The sequence below is a fragment of the Neofelis nebulosa genome, chromosome 9 (genome assembly GCF_028018385.1).
Source record: "Neofelis nebulosa isolate mNeoNeb1 chromosome 9, mNeoNeb1.pri, whole genome shotgun sequence".
In the NCBI taxonomy this organism is placed as follows: Eukaryota; Metazoa; Chordata; class Mammalia; order Carnivora; family Felidae; genus Neofelis; species Neofelis nebulosa.
This window is the reverse complement of record NC_080790.1, coordinates 32,286,718-32,310,277: the sequence shown is the minus strand read 5'-3', so window position 1 is coordinate 32,310,277 and position 23,560 is coordinate 32,286,718. Positions and strand designations below refer to the sequence as shown.

Genomic DNA, 23,560 nt, shown 5'->3' with positions numbered 1-23,560 from the left:
TGAGTTCGAGCCCCGCATCGGGCTCTGGGCTGATGGCTCAGAGCCTGGAGCCTGTTTCCGATTCTGTGTCTCCCTCTCTCTCTGCCCCTCCCCCGTTCATGCTCTGTCTCTCTCTGTCCCCAAAATAAAAAAAAAAAAAAAAAAAAGTTGAAAAAAAAAATTAAAAAAAAAAAAAAGTTCTTATAAATTGTTTTAGTGATAAGACAATGTTTTACATAGCTTAAATTTATTATATGTGCTAAAAAATATCTTTCCCCCCAGTTTATGGCATATCTTTTTACCTTTTTAGTGTTATCTTTTGGTAAACCAAAGTTGTTAATATATTCAAATTCATTCAACAAATTGCCACCTGTAGTTTGAAGTGGTAGGGATCCCTAAGTAAAGAAAGTATCAGTTACATTTATTAATATTGGGGTGCCTGGGTGGCTCAGTTGGTTATCTGTCCGACTTCAGCTCAGGTCATGATCTTGTGATTAGTGAACTCTCGCCCTGCATTGGGCTGCTTCAGGTGAAGCTGCTGTCACCACAGAGCCAGCTTTGGATCCTCTGTCCCCCTCTCTGTCTGTCCTTCCCCGGCTCACACTCTTTCTCTCTCAATAAATAAACATTAAAAACAGAAGTTTATTAATATTTTCCTGTATAGTTTGTTTCTTTTTGTATTTTTTAAGGAAATCCCATGGTTCTATTCTTCTAAATCTAAATATTCTATAGTCTTGTTTTTCATACTTTAATAAATCCTTAATCTATTTGGAATTGATTGGAAGAGGGATGACAAACAGATCAAATATATTATTTTTAATAGATTACCTATTATGTCAGCACCAGTTTTTATTTTCCATTCATCTGTAATGATACCATTATCATATACTAACTTTACCTACATGTATTATATATTCATTTTCATTTACATTTAGGAAATTTGCTGTATCAGCAAAAATCCCTGAAACCAAGTGGTGTCAGAAATGTTGTGTTGGTAAGTAAACTGTTCCATAGCACATAGCTCTCCTGCTTTGTGGAGTGAATGAGAAAACACTGTGAGGCTCATTTTTAAATCTAGTATGAAACAGTACTTCTCCAGGGTATTCTGCCAGTGATAGTTTATTTTTACCCCTTGAGTAAAACAAATGTCTTGGCCATCCAGGCTCCGTGTAGACTAACCCTATAATATAGTACCTTGTACATAACAGTTGTTTTGCAAATTATTTATTGACTGGATAAATGGAGAAAGTAGGATGACTTTATTACAGCACTTTATCACACCCTGTTCTCCAAGGGGCCTGTTACTTGTCATTCACATGCTGCTTGGTAATGGCTTATGAGACTGCATTTATTCATTCAGCATATATTTTCATGCCTTTAATGTGTGAAACCTTATGCCTGTGGTGTGAAGGTTATAGTCTCTGTTCACACACACGACCCCGAATCCCTCCCCACCCCCATAACAACCAGCTGTTTTATTTGCATCAAGCAAAACCAAAAAAATCTTTTCCCTTAAAATCTCTTCCCTTCAGAAACTCTGAGGCTTTGTTTTATTATTTGTAAACCTGTATTTTGAGATTTCATTAACGTCTTCATGCTGTTGCAACCAAAGCATTACTACCTCTGAACATTACTACCAAAAGCATCCTTAATCACCTGTCCCAAAGTGTGCTGTAGCCTATCGGTTTGGCAACTTCCCCCCAAATCTTCTTAGGACCCTTCCTTTAGGGTCCTGCTGCCTCACCTAATCTCCCTGCTCCCATGAGATGCAAAATCTTTCTTCCCACCCCAGACCCCAAAACAACCACCAGTTTTGTTTGTGCATTAGACAGAAATCCTGCAAGTGATGAAGGAGTTTCCTGCTGTTACCTGAAAGTTTTTTCACCCTGTAGTCTAATTAAGAAATTGACCTAGCAGCCAGCTTTTGTTTGTTCTCAGAGCTTGCGACTACTATCATAAGGATTTTGTATCATAAGAGGACTTACATACACTTTTTTGCCTTGACAGTGCGAAATCCTTACACAGGCCATAAGTACCTATGTGGGGCGCTTCAGACTAGCATTGTTCTATTAGAATGGGTTGAACCAATGCAGAAATTTATGTTAATTAAGGTAAGCACGAAAAGCAATCTAAGTCATTCTTAGTATAAAAGCTTATAAATGAAATCAATTTTCCTGTTCCTGATTTTTTCCTTAAAAAAACCAACAACATGTTTTCCCATTAATTCTCAAGTTAATGTCATGATTTTGGATTATGTGGCAGGGTGGTGAAAGTCTGCGTGTGTGTGTTAATCTCCTGCCTGGGTATTCCATCTCCACTTCCAGTGTCAGTCACGAAAAATAGTGAGACCTGAGAGTCCCCTGTCGGGCCACATCTTGTGCACTTTCTCCGTCAGATTGTAAGGAAATGAGTTGGCCTGATACAAGTTTCAGAAGAGACTAGAGGGATGGTTCAGGGAAATGACAGTAGGAGCTGGAAACAGGGTCTCACATACACAGTCGGATATCCAGAACCGGAGGTGTTAAAAAGCAGTGAAATGCTGTTCCAGTATACCCTCTGGTTGACCGGCTCCATCACAGCAGGAAAATTACCTGCAGGTTGGCATTTGGCCCAAGAGGACAAGGGGTAACCATGCTGAGAAGGAAGTTCTTGATCTGAGTTACATGCCTGCCTGCTGATTTTGATTTGCCCAGGCTTTCCCATGAATGGTTTTTTGGTGACTGAGTTTCTCTAGAATCTGTAATCAATGAACATTCTTTAAAATATCTACTATTACTCAGCAATAACTTTAAATTGGAGGAAAAACTAACTCAAAATGTGTGAAGTACAGGTTCACTCACACCAAGGGACTGCCAAAGGAATTTTTTAAAGCTGTTTCCTTTGCTATTTTATGTAAATTAAGTAGTCTTAGTTTTTTGAGCATTTGAGATCTCCGTAGAAACTGGGGTCAGGAGGGGCGCCTGGGTGGCTCAGTCGGTTAAGCGTCCGACTTCGGCTCAGGTCATGATCTCACAGTTCGCAAGTTCAGGCCCCACGTTGGGCTCTATGCTGACATCTCAGACCCTGGAGCCTGCTTCGGATTCTGTGTCTCCCTCTGTCTTTCTGCCCAACCTTGCTCACATGCTCACTGTTTCTCTCACTCTCTCTCTCAAAAATAAACATTAAAAAATTTGAAAAAAAAGGAAATTGGGATCAGAATATAATTGGAGTGGATTCTTCGTAAATTTTATAATACAGCATAATAAAAGCTTCCTTTTATTTAAATTTTATAAGTGACTGAGGAATCTATTTTTAATTTCGTATCACTATTTGTTAACCTCAAAATTAACTAGGGCTAAAGAAATGAAAAAATAGTTTCAAGAATTTTGGATCCATTGAGGTGGTATTGCCACAAATCACTGAAACAAAAATTCTTTAAACCAGAAGCTGCAGGGGAAAAATAAATAGCCTTAAGAACTGTCTAAAGCAGAGCTTCTGAATCAGCCCATTTATGGCAAAAATTGCTATGTCCTCAGCTCCTCTTTTTTCTTGCCCATTTCACAAAAATACACCTTATCATAAATGGAGGAGTAAAGTGTACATGGTTTGATTTTTCAGCAGACCTCCCCTTCCCTGCCCCTTCCTTTCCCCTTTTAGGTCTATTTTAGGTACATCTTCCCTATTCCTTTCATTCTTAACCTCTGGTAGAATGAAAAATAGTTTCATCATATCAGTGTTCATATCATCAGTTAATAATCTGATTAAACCATAGGATGAATGAATTTTTTGTGTAATTTGATATGTTATACCACTTACCCTAATATACAACAAAGACTCTTCTCTGTTAAAGGAATTTTAGGTATGAAGAGCATGCAGGAGAGAACGTATAAGACATGGGAAGCTTAAAAATTACCCGTCCACATTTTCTCTCTTCCAAGTGGATAGTCCCAAGGAGCCTGGCCCTGGCTAATGAGGCCTGTTGCCAGAGTTCAAAGATACTAGACTTACAGTATAGTCTCCCTCAAGACTTCACGCCCTTCCCACTTTCCCCTTAAACTCCCTGAGCTCTCTGTAGGCTCTTACTCTCCTCCCTGAATCTTAACCCAGCTCTCCTTCCCCTGCCTCTCTGCTCCAAGACCCTGTGGATATTTTGTTTCTGTATTTGACATTGTTGTGGTTAGTATTTATGATGTTGCTTTTCTACACTCTTACAAGATGTGCTCAAAAACACTTTTATCCTTTATCCTCCTCTTCATGACATTTTTGACAGTTTTTGATTTATTAGACTACATTTTCATCATAAAAGTTGTAAGTTAAAGACCTTCCCAGCAAACAATTACGTACTTACTACCAACCAGGCACAGTGCTGTTTAAGGAGACAGAAATGAGTAAGATATGGCCACTGCCCTCAAGGACCATCACCAACAGCAACTGGATGTAAAGCTTTTAGACGGGAGTCCTCTTCTGTTAATGACTTAACACGTGATTATTAGAAACTAAATAGAAATATTCAGAATCTCTTGGTTTTCTTATTTGCTGACACACACACACACACACACACACACACACACACACACACACAAAGAAGCACTATTTTTTACTGTACTGCTCTTAACACATTTCAAAGAGAATTATTTTAAATGTTTTACCTTATTAAAAATATGACAGATTTAGGGGTGCCTGGGTGGCTCAGTCGGTTAAGCATCCAACTTCGGCTCAGGTCATGATCTCGCGGTCTGTGAGTTTGAGCCCTGTGTTGGGCTCTGTGCTGACAGCTTAGAACCTGGAACCTGTTGCGGATTCTGTGTCTCCCTCTCTCTCTGACCCTCCCCCGTTCATGCTGTCTCTCCCTGTCTCAAAAATAATAAATAAACGTTTAAAAAAAAAAAATATATATATATATATATATATGACAGATTTTATCCAAAGCCTCTCCCCAGGTAAGGGGAAAGCTTCTAAAGAGAAGGGTTTGGGGAGTGTTGATGAAGAAGTGTCTGTACCCATGGGATGGAGGCACTCTGGCAGTCACAGGGAAGGAAGGAATACGGGAACAACAGTTGCACATAGAGCTTCACCTTCTAGCCACAAGGACCACATTGTGTTTTCTAACACGTGTGTGTGTGTGTGTGTGTGTGTGTATTTTCTGACACTTTTAAGAATAATAGTTATGGTGGACCTGTTTCACCTGTTTTTCTCCAGAATTTATTTTCTTCAGAATTTACATGTTGCCAGATTAAAAAATAAATCAAATTCAGTAGCTTTGTTAAATACTACCAATACTAACCTTGGGGGAAATTAAATGAAATTACAGCCCATTCATGAGAACAACAAAATCTAAAACATACTAAGAGTAGACTTACTACCATATGGATAAGACCCATATTTTTTGAAAAACAACCTTTTCTGTTGTGAGGAATATCATCAGCACCTCTGAACTCCCCATGGCACCCCATCCACTAGGAGTCAGCTCCCTTATTTTCCATTTTCACTGTATAAACGTACACCCCTAAGCCCCTAAAATTAGAATTAATTTTACCTGATTCTTCCCCAATATGTAAGTGGAGTCATAAAGTATGTATTCGTTTGTGTCTGGCTTTGGTGCAGCATCAGATTTGTGTAGTTGTTGGATATGGTTCTAGTTTGTTCATTTTCATTGCTCTGTGACTTCCCATTGTGCGAATAGGCCGTAACTTTATCTAGCTATTGTTGATGGGTATTTGAGTTACTTCCAGTTTTTTGTTATTTGAACAATATTGCTGTGGACATGTTTGCATCATGTCTCCTGTGCCTGTGTGTGCTCGTATTCTCTAGAAAGGATAAGAGTATTGCAGGGCCCTGACAGTCACAGATAATGTAGTCAGCCAGCATGGCCTTCCCTGCTTATGCTCCCATCACTTGGTGAGCACTCGTCTGCTCCTCCTGGTAATACTTGTTACTGTCACTTGTTTCATTTTAGTCAGGGGGATATGGATCTTATCTCGTGGTTTAATTTCCTGATTACTGAGGATGTTAATGTTCTCCATCTATTTTCCCAAACTTACAAAATACGAATTTATTTAGTCTCTTGGTTGCAATGTAAGAATACTTTTGAAATTATGTAAAAGTAAAATTGGTTGAATCATAAGTGAGTTAATGAATAGCATCACCTGCGCCAAGAAGCTAAATTTCTCTTATTTATGGGGTTTTTTTTTACTGTCCACACTTATAAGAGGAGTGTTTCTTGCTAATTAGCATTTCTGTGCTCTCATCCATGTTTGCTCAGTTGGATAAGAAAGCAGGGAAATATAACTGAAGCAGCATCCAATGGGGAGACAGGAGACTTTGCAACAAAGTCTGGGGGACCCTGGGCCAGTCCCCAGATTTCTGGATCTCAGTTACCACCTGGGTTGGACAGGTGATTTATAAGTTCCCTTATAGCCCTAATGTCTCAAAATTGTGTGATTTTTAACTTAACAACATTTTACAGTGTTAAACCTCAAATCAAATACTTTATAATTTGTGTTTTTCTACATACCCAGAGTTTCTGTGACAAGAAGCAGTCCTAATAGTAGAGAGTTATTTTCCATGTGTTTGTAGAAGTAAAAATTCTTAGTGCTCTCGTGACACTATTTGGCTTCCATTTTCCTTTGTTTAATGTCCTTTTGTTTCTGTGTCTAGCACATAGATTTTCCTATACCTTGTCCGCTTCGAGTGTTCGAAATGCTGGTAGTTCCCGAACAGGAGTACCCTCTCGTCTGTGTTGGCGTCAGCAGAGGGAGAGACTTCAACCAGGTGGTTCGATTTGAAACTGTCAACCCAAATTCTACCTCTTCGTGGTTTACAGAGTCAGGTTTGTGACTTTTACTGAGTTATTAAGGCCAATACATATCAGTGGTTCCCAAACATGAGTATGGATCAGAATCCCCCGGAGGCCTGCTGGCCCCCACTGCCAGAGTTCATCTGGTGGATCTGGAGCAAGGCCTGAGAAGTTGCTCTTCTGTGTGCTCCCGGCTGATGCCGGTGACGCTGACACAGGCACCGCCCTGTCAACTGCACATACACAGGCCTCAGGCTGAGGAAAGTGATCTAAATAAAAGCAAAAACTGCATTGAGTCTATTTTCCATCATATTCTGGTAATTGAGACACAGGTACTATGCAATCACTTTAATGAATTTTTTAATGATTCATAATTAAGATATAAATATAGCTAAACAAAAATATTTGAGGGTGCTTGAAAATCATTCTTTTGTACAATTTGTTTTCTTAAATTTTGATCTGCGTTGCCCAGTGGCGTAGCAGATCCTTTCTTCATACTAGTATCTTGGGAAATATTATTTCCAATTAATTATCTTTTTACAGAAATTTGATTATAGTTTGAAACCTCCAATCTTGTTGGTGTAGTCAGTACATATCAGTAAAACTTGTGTTTCGTGGTAAATAATCTGATTCAACTTTTTACACTTTAAAAAAAGTGACCTGAATGGTCTTTTTTTCCCTGATTTTTAAAGCACTGTGTTTATTATGGAGCTCCTTTTGCTTTTTTTCCCCTTTAAAAATAACACTGCACAATGTTTTGCTGTAAAATAGACAGTGGCCATTTAAGAAGGCAATTTTATTATTTTTTTAATATTTTATTTATTTTTGAGAGAGAGAGAGAGAGAGTGTGCGCGCGCGCGCGCGCATGAGTGGGGGAGGGGAGGAGAGGGGAGGAGGAGGAGGCAGAGAGAGGAGACACAGAGTCTGAAGCAGGCTCCAGGCTCTGAGCCGTCAGCACAGAGCCAGACGTGGGGGTCGAACTCATGAACCATGAGATCATGACCTGAGCCGAAGTCGGATGCTTAACCAGCTGAGGCACCCAGGCACCCCAAGAAGGCAATTTTTAAAGGTCTTGCAGAGGCCTTTTGTCAGGGTCTTTGGGTTCTTAGGGAAATATTAAGAAGACAATTGGCCGATAAATATTGATTAGTCAGGAGTTTGTTGGAAGCCTAAAAGAGTGTTCACAAAAGGAAAAAACTTAGAGTTGTGGGTCTTTGACACTGAAAAAAAATCATCGCAAACACATTCACAAAAACCTAGGGACAATTACATGACTTCCTGAAGCCCAGGAAACTTGAGACAGCTTTCCTTTAAGGACACATTGTTGAAGGAAAACATGGCTGGCCCTTGACAACGTGATGTGGCTTCCTTGGCTCCCTAGAATTCTCTGTTCTGCATTCTCTCTTAGACACCTATCTACCCTTTCAGACAGCGGGTGCACTCCTGCTTTCCTGATCTCTTCCTCCCTGCTTAATAGGAAGGCATTGTTGGGTGATTGATATTTTATTGTTAGTGGATTTCAGTTAATACCTTATTTCTCCCAAGCATTTTAATTTTAAATCCTTTTCTACTAATTGTTGAATGAAGGGCCTGATTTCTGCACAGAAGAATTTTGTACAGCTGTGTGGGTACCTTCATTCTAAGGAGCTTCTGATTTCATTCTCTTACTGTAATGAAATCACTTTATTAGGAGTTGGATTTTTTTGTTTTTTGGAAGTTTTTTTTGTGAATTAACATTAGATTTCCTTTTTTCTTTTTTAATATAATTTATTGTCAAATTGGCGAACATATAGTGTGTAATGTGTGCTCTTGGTCTCTGGGGTAGATTCCCGTGGTTCATCTCTTACCTTTAACACCCAGTGCTCATCCCAACAATAGAAACTAAGTATGATAACTACAGTTCATCTCTGGTTTTGAGATGCTAAGGTAAAAATTGAATGAGAGAAAGTATGGTTAGAGTTTTGCATCATATGAAATTCTGAGTCATTGGTTTCCTAAACTGCGTTGCACTGTACAGCCCACCTGGGAAGTTTTAAAACTCCTGATACCTCAAGTCACATACGCCAATTAAATAAGAATATCTAGACGTGGCAGCTAGGCATCAGTATTTTGTAAAGATCTCCAGGTGATTCTAGTGTTTGGTAACTAATTGATACAAGCAGTTGGTAAAACCTTATTTTCCTGACTTTCTCTCTGGTATGCTAGCCTGGCTTCCTGAACTGAAGTCGATTGTATAGATATGTTCAGATTGTTAATTTTCACCCACGTATGTAAGAGCTACAAAGATCTGATTTCCAGGAGGCCTGTTCCGTGTCCTTTCAGCTCTGGTTGGTTACAGACGTACCAGGTCTAAAATACATTTGAAGGTCTAACGGCAGGCCTTGGATGTCCTAAGACTAATACTGTAGGAAGTAGAAAACAGTAACTGTAGGTCATCAGACCCACTCTCAAGGACACGTAAGGCCAGAAACAAAGGCCTGTAGATCAGCAGTTTCAGTTTTGATGTTCGTACAAAGTTTGGGGTAGCCTACTTTTCACTTCATGGAAAATCGTTTAAACATTCTCTGTTTGGGGGTGCCTGGTTAGCGTCCAACTCTTGATTTCGGCTCAGGTCAGGATCTCGCAGTTCATGGGTTTGGACCCCACATTGGTCTCTGTGCTGATGTCATGGAGCCTGCTTGGGATTCTTGTCTCTCCTTCTCTCTACCCCTCCTCCACTTGTGCTTTCTATATAGATACAGATACAGATCTATATCATATATGTGTGTGTGTGTGTGTGTGTGTATATATATATGCATATATATGTATATATTTATTGATTGATAAATAAATATAATATTTTTTTCAAAGGCATTCTTGGGGCACCCACATGGCTCAGTCAGTTGAGCGTCCAACTTCGGCTCAGGTCATAATCTTGCAATTCATGAGTTCACACCCTGCGCCGGGCTCTGTGCTGACAGCTCAGAACCTGGAGCCTGCTTCAGATTCTGTGTCTCCCTCTCTCTGCCCCTCACCCGTGCGCATACACACGCTCTCGCTCTCTCTCTCTCTCTCTCTCTCAAAAGTAAACAAACATTAAAAAACAATTACAAAAAAATTCCCAGTTTATAAGAACTTTAATAAATCTTAATAAAAAAAATGATTCCTGTTTGCATTTTGATAATATTTCATACTTCTCAAAATACTTCAGTATTTCTTTTAACTCATTTGTACTTGAAGTAGTTTGTCCTGATTCATTCACTCAGTAAATAATTATTGCATGTGGTGCTGGACACTGCCATGTGATACACAAAGCAGTCCCTGGCCTTCTGAGCTTAAAAGCAGAAATCAGTCATAACTATAATATAGAGGATTAGACTCCTGATTTCACATATGAGTGAAAATAATGACATCACCAGCAGTAATGACAATAGTTAGCGTTCCAGTGAGCCCTGACTTCCTTCAGCACTTGCATCAGAGTTTAGACCCAAGCAGCCTGGCTCAGCCAGTACATATGTATAGCTAAAAATTTAAGTCTGTTTCAGATTCAGTGATGTTCAGAATTCTTGTTTTTAGGTCTCTGTGCTTTCAAAATTACTTTTTTTATGTCCGTTTATTGAGTTCGTTTGTGTTACAGATAGCCCACAGACAAGTGTTACTCACGTAACCCAATTGGAGAGAGATACCATTCTCGTATGCTTGGATTGTAAGTTTTTATTTATGAACATCTTATTTTAACACCTTCCTTTTATCTTAGTTTCTGAGTGACTCTCCCCCTCCCCATCTCTAGGTTGTATAAAAATAGTAAATCTCCAAGGAAGATTAAAATCTAGCAGAAAATTATCATCTGAGCTCACCTTTGATTTCCAGATTGAATCAATAGGTAAGTGCAAGTTTTGTATTTCTGGTTTGATTGCAGTAAGAGCTGCTTAAAATATCTTACCTGATAATTATCTGAGATGATAGAAATATATTACTAAGAATACATTTTTTACAATACAGGGTATAATGAATATGAAGTCAACATCAGTCTTCACTTTTATACATTCTCTAAAATAGTTTAATAACTGACATCTAGAAATAATGTTGTCCTCCTTACAGATTTGACATTTCAAAAGAAATAAATACCATTTTTCATAAAACAGGAATTTCCATTTCCTCCAAACTCCTGTGGAGTTTCCCTATAAGTACTTTAAAATTTAGTACTTAGTGTACTCTGTTGTACTTCTGCTGTTGTATCTGCTGACCAGAGCAAAATGTGAAAATGGCAAGAAGGAGGTTCCATTATCTCATTCTCACATTTTGCTGGACTACGGTGTTTTCTGAAAAAGGATTTCTTATATATTCAGTATTCTAAAATTACTACATTCCAGGGGCATGTGGGTGACTTAGTCAGTTCTCTGACTCTTGATTTTGGCTCAGGTCATGATTTCATGATCATGAGATCCAGCCCTGTGTTGGGCTCTGCACTGGGCATGGAGTCTGCTTGGGATTCTCTTCTTCCCTCTCTCTCTGCTCTTTTCTCTCTGTTTCTCTTTCTGTCTCTCTCTCTGCTCTTCTCTGTTTCTCTTATTTATTATTATTAAATAATAAATTTATTTAATTAAATTAAATAAATAAGTAAATATTAAAATGATTACATTCCAGAAAAATGAGGTAAAAATGATCACAGATGGTGCTGGGAATATGAATGAGAGCTAATTCAGTATTTAACTAGGCACAATTTTTTTGCTCTTCATTATCAATGAAAGATATTTGCACATATGTAAAGAGGGTAGGGCCAAGGACAGATAGTTCATTTGTTTTATTCCTGGTTCTACTTTTACTGTCTCCTCTAAGTAGAATGCCCTTCTTCCAGCAAGCAAATGCTGATAATAAAATGAGAGAAATCTCTTCACGATTTTAAAATGGAATCTGTGCGGGACGCCTGGGTGGCTCAGTCAGTTAAGCGTCTGACTTTGGCTCAGGTCATGATCTCACGGTTTGTGGGTTCAAGCCCCACATCAGGCTCTGTGCTGACTGTGTCTCCCTCTCTCCCGTGTCTGCCCCTCCCCTGCTCCTGCTCTGTCTCTCAAAAATAAAAAAAGTTAAAAAAATTGTTTTAATATATATAAATAAAAATAAATCAAATGGAATCTGTGCTTAAAAACTCATAGCCAAAGCCAAAGAATAAGATAAATAAAGAACAGAAACTCAAAGCAATATGTAGGCCTGCTGTGCTCCTTCTGATAAAGAAGACTATAAAGAAGACTAAAAGTATCCTGTAGGAAGTGGGAGCCAGAGCCTGGCTCCTTGCTTGAGGTGCCTAGTAATCAAGAGTCTCCCCACATAAAGCCTGACATCCTTATAGGAGACTGTTATCCACCCTTAAAAAGAGATAATCCCTATCCTGTACAGACTATTTCAGATTACTGACAAAGAAGGAATGCTGAACAAATCAGTGTTTAACACTGATACTAAAATCAAGCAAGGTTAGTATAGAAAACAAAAGAATCCATTCTCATGAAAGCAGAATTTGAACAAATCTGAAACAAAATAGTAAATAGAACTCCACACCATCAAGTATAATAGAGTTTATTTCAGGAAAGTAAAGATGGTTCAACATCAGAAAACCTGTTTATGTAATATATAATATAGCACATTAAATATTAAAAGCAAAAAGTCACATAACTTTCAGTAGATGCACAAAAAAAGCATTGAGTAAAATCTAGATCATTCATGATTTAAGAAAAAACTTCTCAGCAACTTAGCAATAAAAGGAAATGTTCTTCATCTAGGAAAGCCTATTAAAAATATTCATGTTTGGGGCTCCTGGGTGGTTAGGTTGGTTGGGCATCCGACCCTTGATTTTGGCTCAGGTCATGATCTCCTGGTTCATGGGATCGAGCTCCAAGTCTTGCCCCCTTGCTGACAGTGTGGAGCCTTCTTGGGATGCTTCTTGGGATTCTCTCTCTCCCCTTCTGCTTCTCCCTCATGCACATGTGCATACTCTCTCAAGTAAATAAACTTTTAAAAAATATACTTAAAAAATAATAAAAAAATATTCATGTTTCATGGTCAGATTCTGCCATTAAAGTCGAGAACAAGATAAGAATATGTGCTATCATCACATTTGACATTGTCTTACTAGACAAGGAAACTATGAGGATTAGAAAAAAGTAAAAGATCCTTTTTTGCTGATGATATGATTATATGGACTGTATAGCTCTCTGAGTAAACTGCTGGAATTAGTAAGAGAATTCAGAGTTGCTAGATATGACTCACACCAATAAATAGCTTTTTGATATGCCAGTAATTAGGAAATTAATAGAAAAAAAGATCTCATTGACGATGGCAATAAGATAAGAAATTTGGAAATAAATGTAATTAAAATATGTTTAAGACCATTATCTAGGAAATTCCAAGTTACTGTTTGAAAGCATAAAAGATTTGAACAAATGAGGAACTATACCGTGTCTGTGAATATGAGAAAGGTGTCAGTTCTTTATAAGTTAAACCACAAATTTGGTTCGTTTAAATAAAAATCCCGGGGCGCCTGGGTGGCTCAGTTGGCTAAGCATCTGACTTTGGCTCAGGTCATGATCTCGCGGTCCCTGAGTTCAAGCCCTGCGTCTGGCTCTGTGCTGACAGCTTGGAGCCTGGAGCCTGCTTCGGATTCTGTGTCTCCCTCTCTCTCTGCTCCTCCCCTGGTTACTCTGTGTCTCTCTCTCAGAAGTAAATAGACATTAAAAAACATTTTTTTTTTAAATCCCAATAAAGTGATTTGTGCCATATGATAAGCTGATCTAAAAATTCATGTGACACACAAAAATAAATTCAAAATGGATGAAAGACCTAAATGTGAGACCGGAAACCGTCAAAATCCTACAGGAGAAAACAGGCAGCAACCTCTTTGACCTCAGCCACAGCAACTTCCTACTTGACATGTCTCTGAAGGCAAAAGTGAACTATTGCAACCTCATCAAGATAAAGAGCTTCTGCACAGCAAAGGAAACAATCAACAAAACTAAAAGGCAACCAACAGAATGGGAGAAGGTATTTGCAAATGACCTATCAGATAAAGGATTAGTATAAAAAATCTATAAAGAACTTACCAAACTCAGCACCCGAAAAACAATCCAGATGTGAAGAAATAGGCAGAAGACATGAATTGACACTTTTCCAAAGAAGACATCCATTTGGCAAACAGACATATGAAAAGATGCTCAATATCACTCATCATCAGGGAAATATAAATCAAAACCACAATGAGATACCACCTCACACCGGTCTGAGTGACTAAAACTAACAACTCAGGAAACATCAGGTGTTGGCGAGGATATGGAGAAAGGGGAACCCTCTTGCTGTGTTGGTGGGAATGCAAACTGGTGTATCCACTCTGGAAAACAGTGTGGAGGTTCCTCCAAAAATTAAAAATAGAACTGCCCTACGGCCCAGCAATTGGACTACTAGGAATTTATCCAAAGGATACAGGAGAGCTGATTCAAAGGGACGTGTGCACCCCAGTGTTTGTAACAGTGCTATCAACAATAGCCAAATTAAGGAAAGAGCCCAGATGTGCTTCAACTGATGAATAGATTAAGAAGATGTGGGGTGTGTATGTGTGTGTATGTATATATGTGTATACATACATGTATGTATACATACACACATACATACATACACAATGGAATACTACTCAGCGATGGAAAAGAATGAAATCTTGGCATTTGCAACAATGTGGATGGAACTAGAGAGTATTATGCTAACCAAACTAAGTCAGTAAGAGAAAGATCTCATGATTTCACTCATATGTGGAATTTGAGAAACATAACAGATGATCATAGGGGAAGGAAAGATATAACTAGAAAGGGAGGCCAACCATAAGAGACTCTTAAATACAAAGAACAAACTGATGGTTGATGGGCATTAAGGAGGGTGCTTGTTGGGATGAACACTGGATGTTGTATGTAAGTGATGAATCACTGGAATCTATTCCTAAAGCTAAGACTATACTGTATGTTAATTAACTTAAGAATAAATTTATTTTTGGGGCGCCTGGGTGGCGCAGTCGGTTAAGCATCCGACTTCAGCCAGGTCACGATCTCGCGGTCTGTGAGTTCGAGCCCCGCGTCAGGCTCTGGGCTGATGGCTCGGAGGCTGGAGCCTGTTTCCGATTCTGTGTCTCCCTCTCTCTCTGCCCCTCCCCCGTTCATGCTCTGTCTCTCTCTGTCCCAAAAATAAATAAAAAACGTTGAAAAAAAAATTAAAAAAAAAAAAAAAAAAAAAGAATAAATTTATTTAAAAAAAAAAGGAAAAAAAATAAAAATTCATGTGAAAGAGTCAAAGGCCAAGAACAGTAAAATAAATTTGGATGAATACTTGCCCTACTCAGTATTGGAACTTTTATAAAGCTATAGTGATTAAGACAGTGTGGGATCAGACGGATAAAAAAGTAGAAGAGTGGCACCAGAAAAGAAGGCTCAGAAGTGGACCTACATGTAAATGGAAATTTATAGCATAAATATGTCAATGGAAAATGGTGGACTGTTCAGCAAATGATGGTGATGCAATTGCTTATCTGTAGGAAATAAAATTAGATGTCCTCCTCACTGAATACACACAAAAATATGTATTAAATATGTAAATATTAAAAGCAAAACTAAAATTTTTAAAAAGTATGCCTGTGTCCCATTAATTCTGTTTCTAGAATTAGAAAAATTTGCACACGTATTAAAGAAGAGGTACAGAATGTTTATTACAGATCAAAAACCTAGAAACAGTTCAAATGTTCACCATACCCCACGTATGAAAGTCGGAAACAGTTGATACAAAGTTTGATATTGTGTAGTAATAGTAAAAACATGCATGAGAATGACAAGCATCAAATTTATAATAGCGGATATGTCAGGGGGAAAGGAAGGCCTGGAATGGACGGGGCCAGCTGCTCGGGCTGTACTCAGGTGCTGGCTGAATTTGGTTGTATTTTAAACGAAAGGCATATAATGGCAAAATGTCAGGATTTGAGAGTTGAGTGGTAGATACATATGTTTCTGTGCTCTTCTCATGTTTTTCGGTATGTTTGAAATATTTTATAAGGTTGTCATTTTCTCAAAACAAAAAGTTTCTGTAACAAAACAATATTTTCAATGAATCTTCTTTTTTCTTGCCAAAAGATGAATCAGTTCTGTCTGGTATATGTATATTTTTAATTTCAGTAGTAAAGATGCCATGTAAACATGGAACAGCTGACATTAGTTCTTAATGGAAGTACTGCTGTGCCAGATAGAGGGACAGAATGATGCTTATCGGTTGAACTTTTGTACTATTAACAGTAACTGAGCTGTTCTTGCCTGCTAGTTTGCCTACAGGACAGTGTGCTAGCTTTCTGGAAACATGGAATGCAAGGTAGAAGTTTTAGATCTAATGAGGTAAGTAGTCTTTTCAAAATTATGTCCATTAAATAGGCATGAAACTATCAGATTCTACTTCAAACAATTTTCTTTAACTTTGCAAAGTTCCTAATGGATGCGAGGAATACTTGATATGCTCGCTGTTGATGTTCAGTGTATTCAGTCTGGTGACGAGGTTCGTAGCGTGTGCTCTGCAGCCACCTCTCTTTCTGCATTCACCCAAACGACTTCAGTGCACATTTTGTGTGCAACCACATACTCACTTGTATATTCGGGACAAGAATTTCCTAATACTGCTAAAAGTGATTTCCTCGCAGCTCTCCAACTCTCCCAGCCCATCCCTTGGAACAAGAGTGCAGATGCTGGCTCTCCCCGTCTTGAGGCACCATTTCTATTTTGGATTTCAGAAATGATGACCAGAGCAGGCTTATAAGTCAAGGATCCCACATTCCTCTCCAGCCACCTTGCCTCCTATTTCTCTTACCCTCCTTCACTTGGCATTTATAAGACTCTTTGCCCCTTTTTCTTCCTACCTAAATTTAACTCCAGGAACAATTTAACTCCCAAGCCTTGTGAGTCAGTTCAGCTCACCATTTCCACCAGAGAGTGCTGGGGTTACAGACATTGTACTTGGCCCCGGGAATATTACAGGCAAGTGAAACCAGAAACTCTCCCAGCACCCCCAAATCAGTCTCAGCAGTATAACTTTCACTTGAACATTAGAGGGAAACGAAAACCTTCGGCTCCTCAAGCAAGAAAGCTCGTTTATGCCCCAGACTGTCATTCTGAGCTCAGAGCATTTCTGCTAACCAAGTGGGCAGTGTAGTAGAGCGACCGTCAGCATGAGGTCCAGAGTTGCGACGCCAGGTTCGTTTCTCCGCCCTGCAGTTTAGTACATGTAGCCGTGGCATGTCACTTAGCTCCTTTTCATTTTCAAATGGGAGATAACAATCGTACTTATTACTTCATGGGATGATTAAGGGAAAGAAGCATGCGATGTGATTGGCATAATGCCTGATTTACAGTAAGTATTCGATAAAAATCCAAGGAGCGCCTGGCTGGCTCTGTCGGTACAGCATTCGGCTTTTGATCTTAGGACTGTAAATTTGAGCCCCATGTTGAGTTGTAGAAGTTACTTAAAAATAAAATCTTAGAGGGGCGCCTGGGTGGCGCAGTCGGTTAAGCGTCCGACTTCAGCCAGGTCACGATCTCACGGTCCGTGAGTTCGAGCCCCGCGTCAGGCTCTGGGCTGATGGCTCAGAGCCTGGAGCCTGTTTCAGATTCTGTGTCTCCCTCTCTCTCTGTCCCTCCCCCGTTCATGCTCTGTCTCTCTCTGTCCCAAAAATAAATAAACGTTGAAAAAAAAAATAAATAAAAAAAAAAATAAAATAAAATCTTAGAGAAAATACAGTTCGGCTAATATGTTCCTAGCAGTAATTCCCACAAGAGGGTTCACTTCTCAGGAAGATGTTTTAAAATCATCTGTGGAAATTGAACAGGGAATTAAGAACAGTCAACAACTAGTAAACACTAGGCAGAGAAAGAAAGGCACCATAGGCAGGATACAAGAGAACAGTTTTTACAAAAAGACAAGGTTGCCCCCAAAATCACCTGAGGGGCTTCTTCAAAGTGCACCCGTAGCCCTTACTGAGTACTGCTTGTCCAAAAACATGTCGAAGATCAGTCATGAGCACGATTACTGAAGTGAGCATGTTGTATCCTTCAGGTGTGCTGGGTTCCAAAAGAGTTGAGAATCCCTGATGTTTCCAGAATAACTAATTGTAGAGGTACTAATGCAATGGGGAGACGTTACTGCCATTATAATTTGTAATGTTTCGCATTCAATAAGCAAAAGGAGTGGGTCTTTCTTTCTTCTGTAGACATATCTTTAACTCTCCAGCTGGTAATCGGTCACACTGAAGACTTCCTGAAGGCTGTATGCCATCAGAAAACACTATTTCAAGAGACTGGGCGGGGGGGGGGGGGGGGCGGTGGATATGGGAAAGAAAAGTCCTCTGTTGAGCACTCCCATAGCTAGGCATTATACCCACTGATACTTTTAAGAATACTGCACAAGACTACCGCAGAGTAGATATTTTCTCTCCTGTTTTGCAGAAGACAAAACCATTTTCAACAAAATTACGTACCTTGCCCAGTGTCATAGCTAGTAAGTGGGATTCAAATTCCAGTCTTGAGTTTGTCCCATCATGCCACACTGCAGCCTTTTAAAAGTAAAAGGGCCCGATCAAAGTGGCTTGCTGCTGCAGTGGCCTTGCTGTTAGCATTAACCTAACTGACAAAAGGTTTTTGTTAAATAAATGGACTGGGTGCTTGCTTTTAAAGTTTTCCCTTGAGGTCTAGAATTTTGTTTTGTTTTGTTTTGTTATGTTTTTATTTAACTTCCGGTTAGCTAACATACAGTGTAATAATAGTTTCGGGAATAGAATTTAGCAGTTCATCACTTACATGTAACACCCAGTACTCATCGTAACAAGTGCGCTCCTTAGTATCCACCCCCAATTTAGCTCCTCCCGCCTGCCCACCTCCCCTCCAGCAACCTCAAGGTCTGTAATTTAATAAGTAAATGGTTTTCCTATTCTCCTATTTTAGGATTAATTTGAAATTAGCCATGTTTTTCCTAGGCTAACAAATTGACGTATCTCTGTTCTGACTTAACAAGTTAACAGTCATATAGGGATCTGTTTTCATCTTAGGAATTATGTTTCTTTTCAATAGAGTTATAAATTAAATGCCCATATAAAATTGTGTGCCTTTAACTTTGGAAATTAAATTTATATTTTAATTGAACAGGTAACACAAGAAATTTCAGATAACACAAGAATTTTTAGGCTGCTTGGATCCGACAGGTATGGAAAGGGGTTGTACTAAAAACATAGTACTAAATGTGTTTTATAAAATCCAGCATGAAACTGATTTCATTTTCAAGGGAATTGAAATTTCTACAGTAATATATTCAACATTGTATTTTTCACACCAAAGAATCCACAAGTCAGGAAGTTATAAAGCCTTTGAGAATGTACCTGCTGTTCCAAGTAACAGGAATATATAGATCTGTCAGTACTAATTTTGCATTACGGTGCTGTCCAAAGTGTGACTTACAGCACAAGAAAGAAGAAATACCATATGCTGACAACTAAAACTTTTTGGTTTTAGCGCCGGATAGAATTTTTAGGTTCTATTCTGATATATTTCCTGTTTCTTGAATGACAGATTGTTTTATACTTTATGAGAATTAAGTTCCCCCAAATTATTCCAAACACAGGTTTACCCACCCCCTGCTCCCTGACTCTTAAAACAGCACTGGCTTAGAGGTGGGAGGTGGTGGGCAGCAAAATTACTTACCGGAGCTGGAATTGGTTTTTTAACTATAATGATTTGCAAATGATGGTCTGCCCACAAATCAAATAAACAGTATTTTATAGAGGCATAAAATGAAGAAGTAATGGAAACTGTTTCTGCTGACATTAGTTTTCAAGAATAACTTTGTTCTGCTACATGTTTTTTTGTTTATTACTTTTAGGGTCGTGGTTTTGGAAAGTAGGCCAACTGATAACCCCACAGCAAATAGCAATTTATACATCCTGGCGGGTCATGAAAACAGTTACTGAGAAATGTTGTGCTTTGACGGTTAACGCCAGAAAAGAAGGACACTACCGCGGCAACATTAACGAATGCTTGAAGCTGTACAAAGGCTGCAGTGACCTGGCTTCAGTTACTTGTAATTTATTGTGGCATGAGACAAGATGGGGGAAATTTCTGTTTTAAGTGGTATGGATATAGTTAGCATATTGAACCACACAAGTGCTTAATTCATTGTTAATGTAATCTTTGTACATATAGGCAGTATTTTTCTGTGAAACTTCATATTGCTGAAGACATACACTAAGAATTTATGTAGATAATGTACTTTTATGAGATGTACAAGTGAGTGTCTTATCTGTACAGATGTAAATGTTGATGAAAAATGCAATTGGGGTTAATATTTTAAGAATTCTTTAGTATATTCTTGGGTGTGGCTATATTACAAAACGGGATGCTGGCAATGAAACAGTACATTTAACACTATTGTATTTTTATTATATGTAATTTAGTAATATGAATATAAATCTTGTAACTTCCAAATTGTAATGGAGGCTATAATCATTTTATAATCTTGTTTTTAATTTCAATGCAAGTACACTGGTGTTTATATTTGCACAGAGTATTGATACGTGATGTATTAAGTCACAAAAGTAAGCTGTGACAATGTCAATATGCATTTGGCCCCACAACATCTTTTTTAAATGTCTTTGGATTGTTTTCTATGTGAAACAAACCAATTAACCACCTGTTGTAGTAACTGGTCTTTTTATATTTAAGCAGAATCCTGTAAGATTGTTTGTGCTTAAAAATATACCTTTGAAAAAAATTTTGAATCACAGAATAGCGGTACCTATAATAGTGACGCTGCAATTGTTGTCAGAATTACAGTGTGCACAAAGAATAAATCAGCGTTATTAGAGTCCACCCTAAACATTTCATATAGTCACGTTGAAGAACTATAACATTCCATCGAGTGGAGTGGTTCAAATTTCTAGTGGGATTTTTACTTTGGTTGGCCTTATTTTATGCTCGTTTTCCTATTTCTTTTGACTTAGAGTATTAATACATGGCCAAAATAATTTAGTTACTACCTCATATAAACAGTATAATGGTTACTACACATCACAGGAACTTAGCTTTGGTTTAAAGTCATTTTTGATTGCTTTTTTCCAATGGAATATGTATATACCAAGTTTTAGCAAAAATGCACACTCTGGCTCTTTTTTGGTATATGTTCTTTATATTTTAATGTGGGTATATACACTAGGAACAAACTAAATTGTGATTTATGGTCTTCACTTATTTTAATTGATAATGCTTTTAAATATGTTTTTGATTGTACATAGTGTAAAATAAACATGTTTTTTAACACACGGTTGTACAGTAGCTTGTTATCTGGCTTAATCTATATAGAGTAAGACTAAAATATATTAAGGAGAAAAAAACGTTTACTTATTCTGCATACCCATTCTGGTCCCTCAGATCATATTTTTATTTGATCTGTCATCTCAGTTTCATAAAGGGGCATCATCTATAGAATCTTCAACTTTCTGATGAGGAAGATCAAAACATCCATAGTCTTAGGAAGCAGGTGTCGGCAAACATTCCTCATCCCAATCCTGCTCACCATCTGCTTTTTGTAAATAAGGTTTTATTGGAACACCACACCACATACTCGTTTATGTGTTGTCTATGGCTGGATTTGCTGTACGGTGACCGAGGTGAGTGGTTCCGAGAAAGCTGTATGGCTTACAGAGCCTTAAATATTTACCAACTGGCCCTTTATAGAAAATGTTGCCGACTCCTGGGTTACAGAAAGGAAGGGGACAGTGTTGGGGAATGCAGTTCTGGAGGTTAAGGAAGGGGACACTTGGGTGGGAAGAACTGGATTGTGTGTCATGAGGCGCCATTTCTACTCTTGTTAGTTTCACTACCCTTCTCTGTGACTTCAGGTAATTTACTTGACTCTAGAACAGTTTCCTTATTTAAAAACATGACTCTAAGTCATATAGGTATAACATTATCATCAGTTTGTTGAAAAACAGAGACTCATGGAATTGATTGTCAAGAAATCAAGAGCTGTTCTTGGCATTTATTGACAAGGCTGTCAATCCTTTTTCTGGGCCAGTTTTTTCTAGTTTCCGAGTCCTATATGTTACATAAAGGGTCACATCTCAAAAAAGATTCAACCATCCTATTTAATTGTCAAACAGAATTCTTCCCAGAAATGCAACTGGTTTGTAGGTCACTCATGGGCTTTTTAAAAATGTGGACCCCTGGAATCACTCCCTGGGGATGAGGCCCAGTGACATACTATTTTTATAAAGTTGTACAGATTATTCTGATGTGCAGCCCCTGTGTGGGAAACACTGGTTGACTTGAATTTAAATCAGTTTTCTGAGGGTGGTCCAAGGATCACATGCCTCAGAATAATCTGATGACCCTTAAAAATGCAACTTTGTAGCTCTACCTGGTAAGTTTTGACTAAGGATCTTTATTCACTCAAAAGGAAAAGAGCCACTCACCTGAATGTTGGAAACAATCTAGTTCATCTTCATTAAACAATCTATCTCGTGAGCTAGTTTCTTAGACATTAGTGTTGAGATGAGATTGGTTGTTTCTGGGCCCATTGCCATCATTCAGCTTGCAAGTGCGCCACTGATTTCAGAAGAGATCAGGAAATAAAGAACAAATAGCGGTTTTCACCATTGTTAGAAAGAGATGAAAATGTGTGCTATACAAAATACTAGGTAAGCACTAAGAGTCTGACTTGAGGGGATATGGTAAGTGCCCAGGGCTGTGTGCCAGGTGGCTTTCCTACATGCTTTATATAGATTCTCCCACTAGAGCACCACAACAGCCCAGTGAGTAGGTATTGTTAATGCTCTTTCACAAATGAAGGAACAGGCACATACAGCTTAAACAACTTGCCTAAGAATAAAGCTGGTAAGTGATAGAGCTAGGATTTAAACCCAGGCCACTTAGTTCAGTGTGCATACTCTTTAAGTACCATACTAAAGTATGTATTCCACAGAATACAAGCAATATATATATCCACTGCCCTCTAAAATATAAGCATTTTCCCCCCAGGAAATTAGATTTATTTTCACCAGGAGTTGAATTCCAAATTCTGATTCTCACTGTGTCTTGCAACAAGAGAAATTAACTTTCTGTCTTAATTTATTTTTGCTTTGTCAGAAAGCATTTTCTTTATTCAAAGTGTTTCGTATTAGAATAAGAGGATTTGCATAAAATTACAACTAAAGCTTAAGTAAGTGTAGTCAAAGCTCATTGCAAAGACGTATGTGTGTGTGTGTGTGTGTGTGTCAGAGAGAGAGAGAGAGAGAGAGAGAGACTCCATTATTTAACCAACTTCTATTGATAACTTTCAGTGTATCCAGACACTTCACTGGCACTGGAGAAAAGATGGAAAAGGCGGCATTTCCAGTATTCAAGGAGCCCATTTGGTTGAAAAGCGATAAAGAAAGGTACAAAAGGCTGCACCGAATTCTGCTTTGGGAGAAGGAAAGCCTTTATGCAGAAAGTTCTATATAATCCAGGTGGTTGATGGATGAATAGTTTATGAAGTGCAGGAGAAAGGGGTAGCAAGCTGTAGGCTAGATCTTGAATGCAGGTGCAAGGAACAGTGGTGATACATGCAGCTGAGTTTAAGGTGCCTGGAGCACAGCAACAGGGCATGAAGCTAGAAAACAGGTTGGGCCTGACTGTAGAGGGCTTCCCCACGAGAAAGGAGCTCTAGTAGTCTATAGTTTCAGGAACTTCATAGATGGAACACATGACCATGGAAACAGGCCGCTGGGTTTGCGCGTAG

At 38.6% G+C, this 23,560-nt stretch overlaps 1 protein-coding gene across 6 annotated transcripts in view; it reads left to right on the top strand.

Annotated features, from left to right (window-relative positions):
- Nucleotides 1–23,560, top strand: part of MAP4K3 (mitogen-activated protein kinase kinase kinase kinase 3) — a 209,286-nt gene that overhangs the window by 185,387 nt on the left and 339 nt on the right. For 3 of the 6 annotated variants that reach the window (XM_058683127.1, XM_058683126.1, XM_058683128.1), the window contains 8 exons: nucleotides 915–973; nucleotides 1,987–2,090; nucleotides 6,616–6,787; nucleotides 10,371–10,439; nucleotides 10,524–10,616; nucleotides 16,073–16,143; nucleotides 18,937–18,992; nucleotides 19,667–21,099. In XM_058683127.1, the coding sequence (XP_058539110.1) occupies nucleotides 915–973; nucleotides 1,987–2,090; nucleotides 6,616–6,787; nucleotides 10,371–10,439; nucleotides 10,524–10,616; nucleotides 16,073–16,143; nucleotides 18,937–18,992; nucleotides 19,667–19,754 (712 nt within the window). In that variant the 3' untranslated portion in view covers nucleotides 19,755–21,099. Of the gene's footprint in view, nucleotides 1–914; nucleotides 974–1,986; nucleotides 2,091–6,615; nucleotides 6,788–10,370; nucleotides 10,440–10,523; nucleotides 10,617–16,047; nucleotides 16,144–18,936; nucleotides 18,993–19,666; nucleotides 21,100–21,240; nucleotides 21,450–23,120; nucleotides 23,217–23,560 lie in introns of those variants that run through there. The other 3 variants (XR_009248373.1, XR_009248374.1, XR_009248375.1) reach the window with 3 other exon arrangements.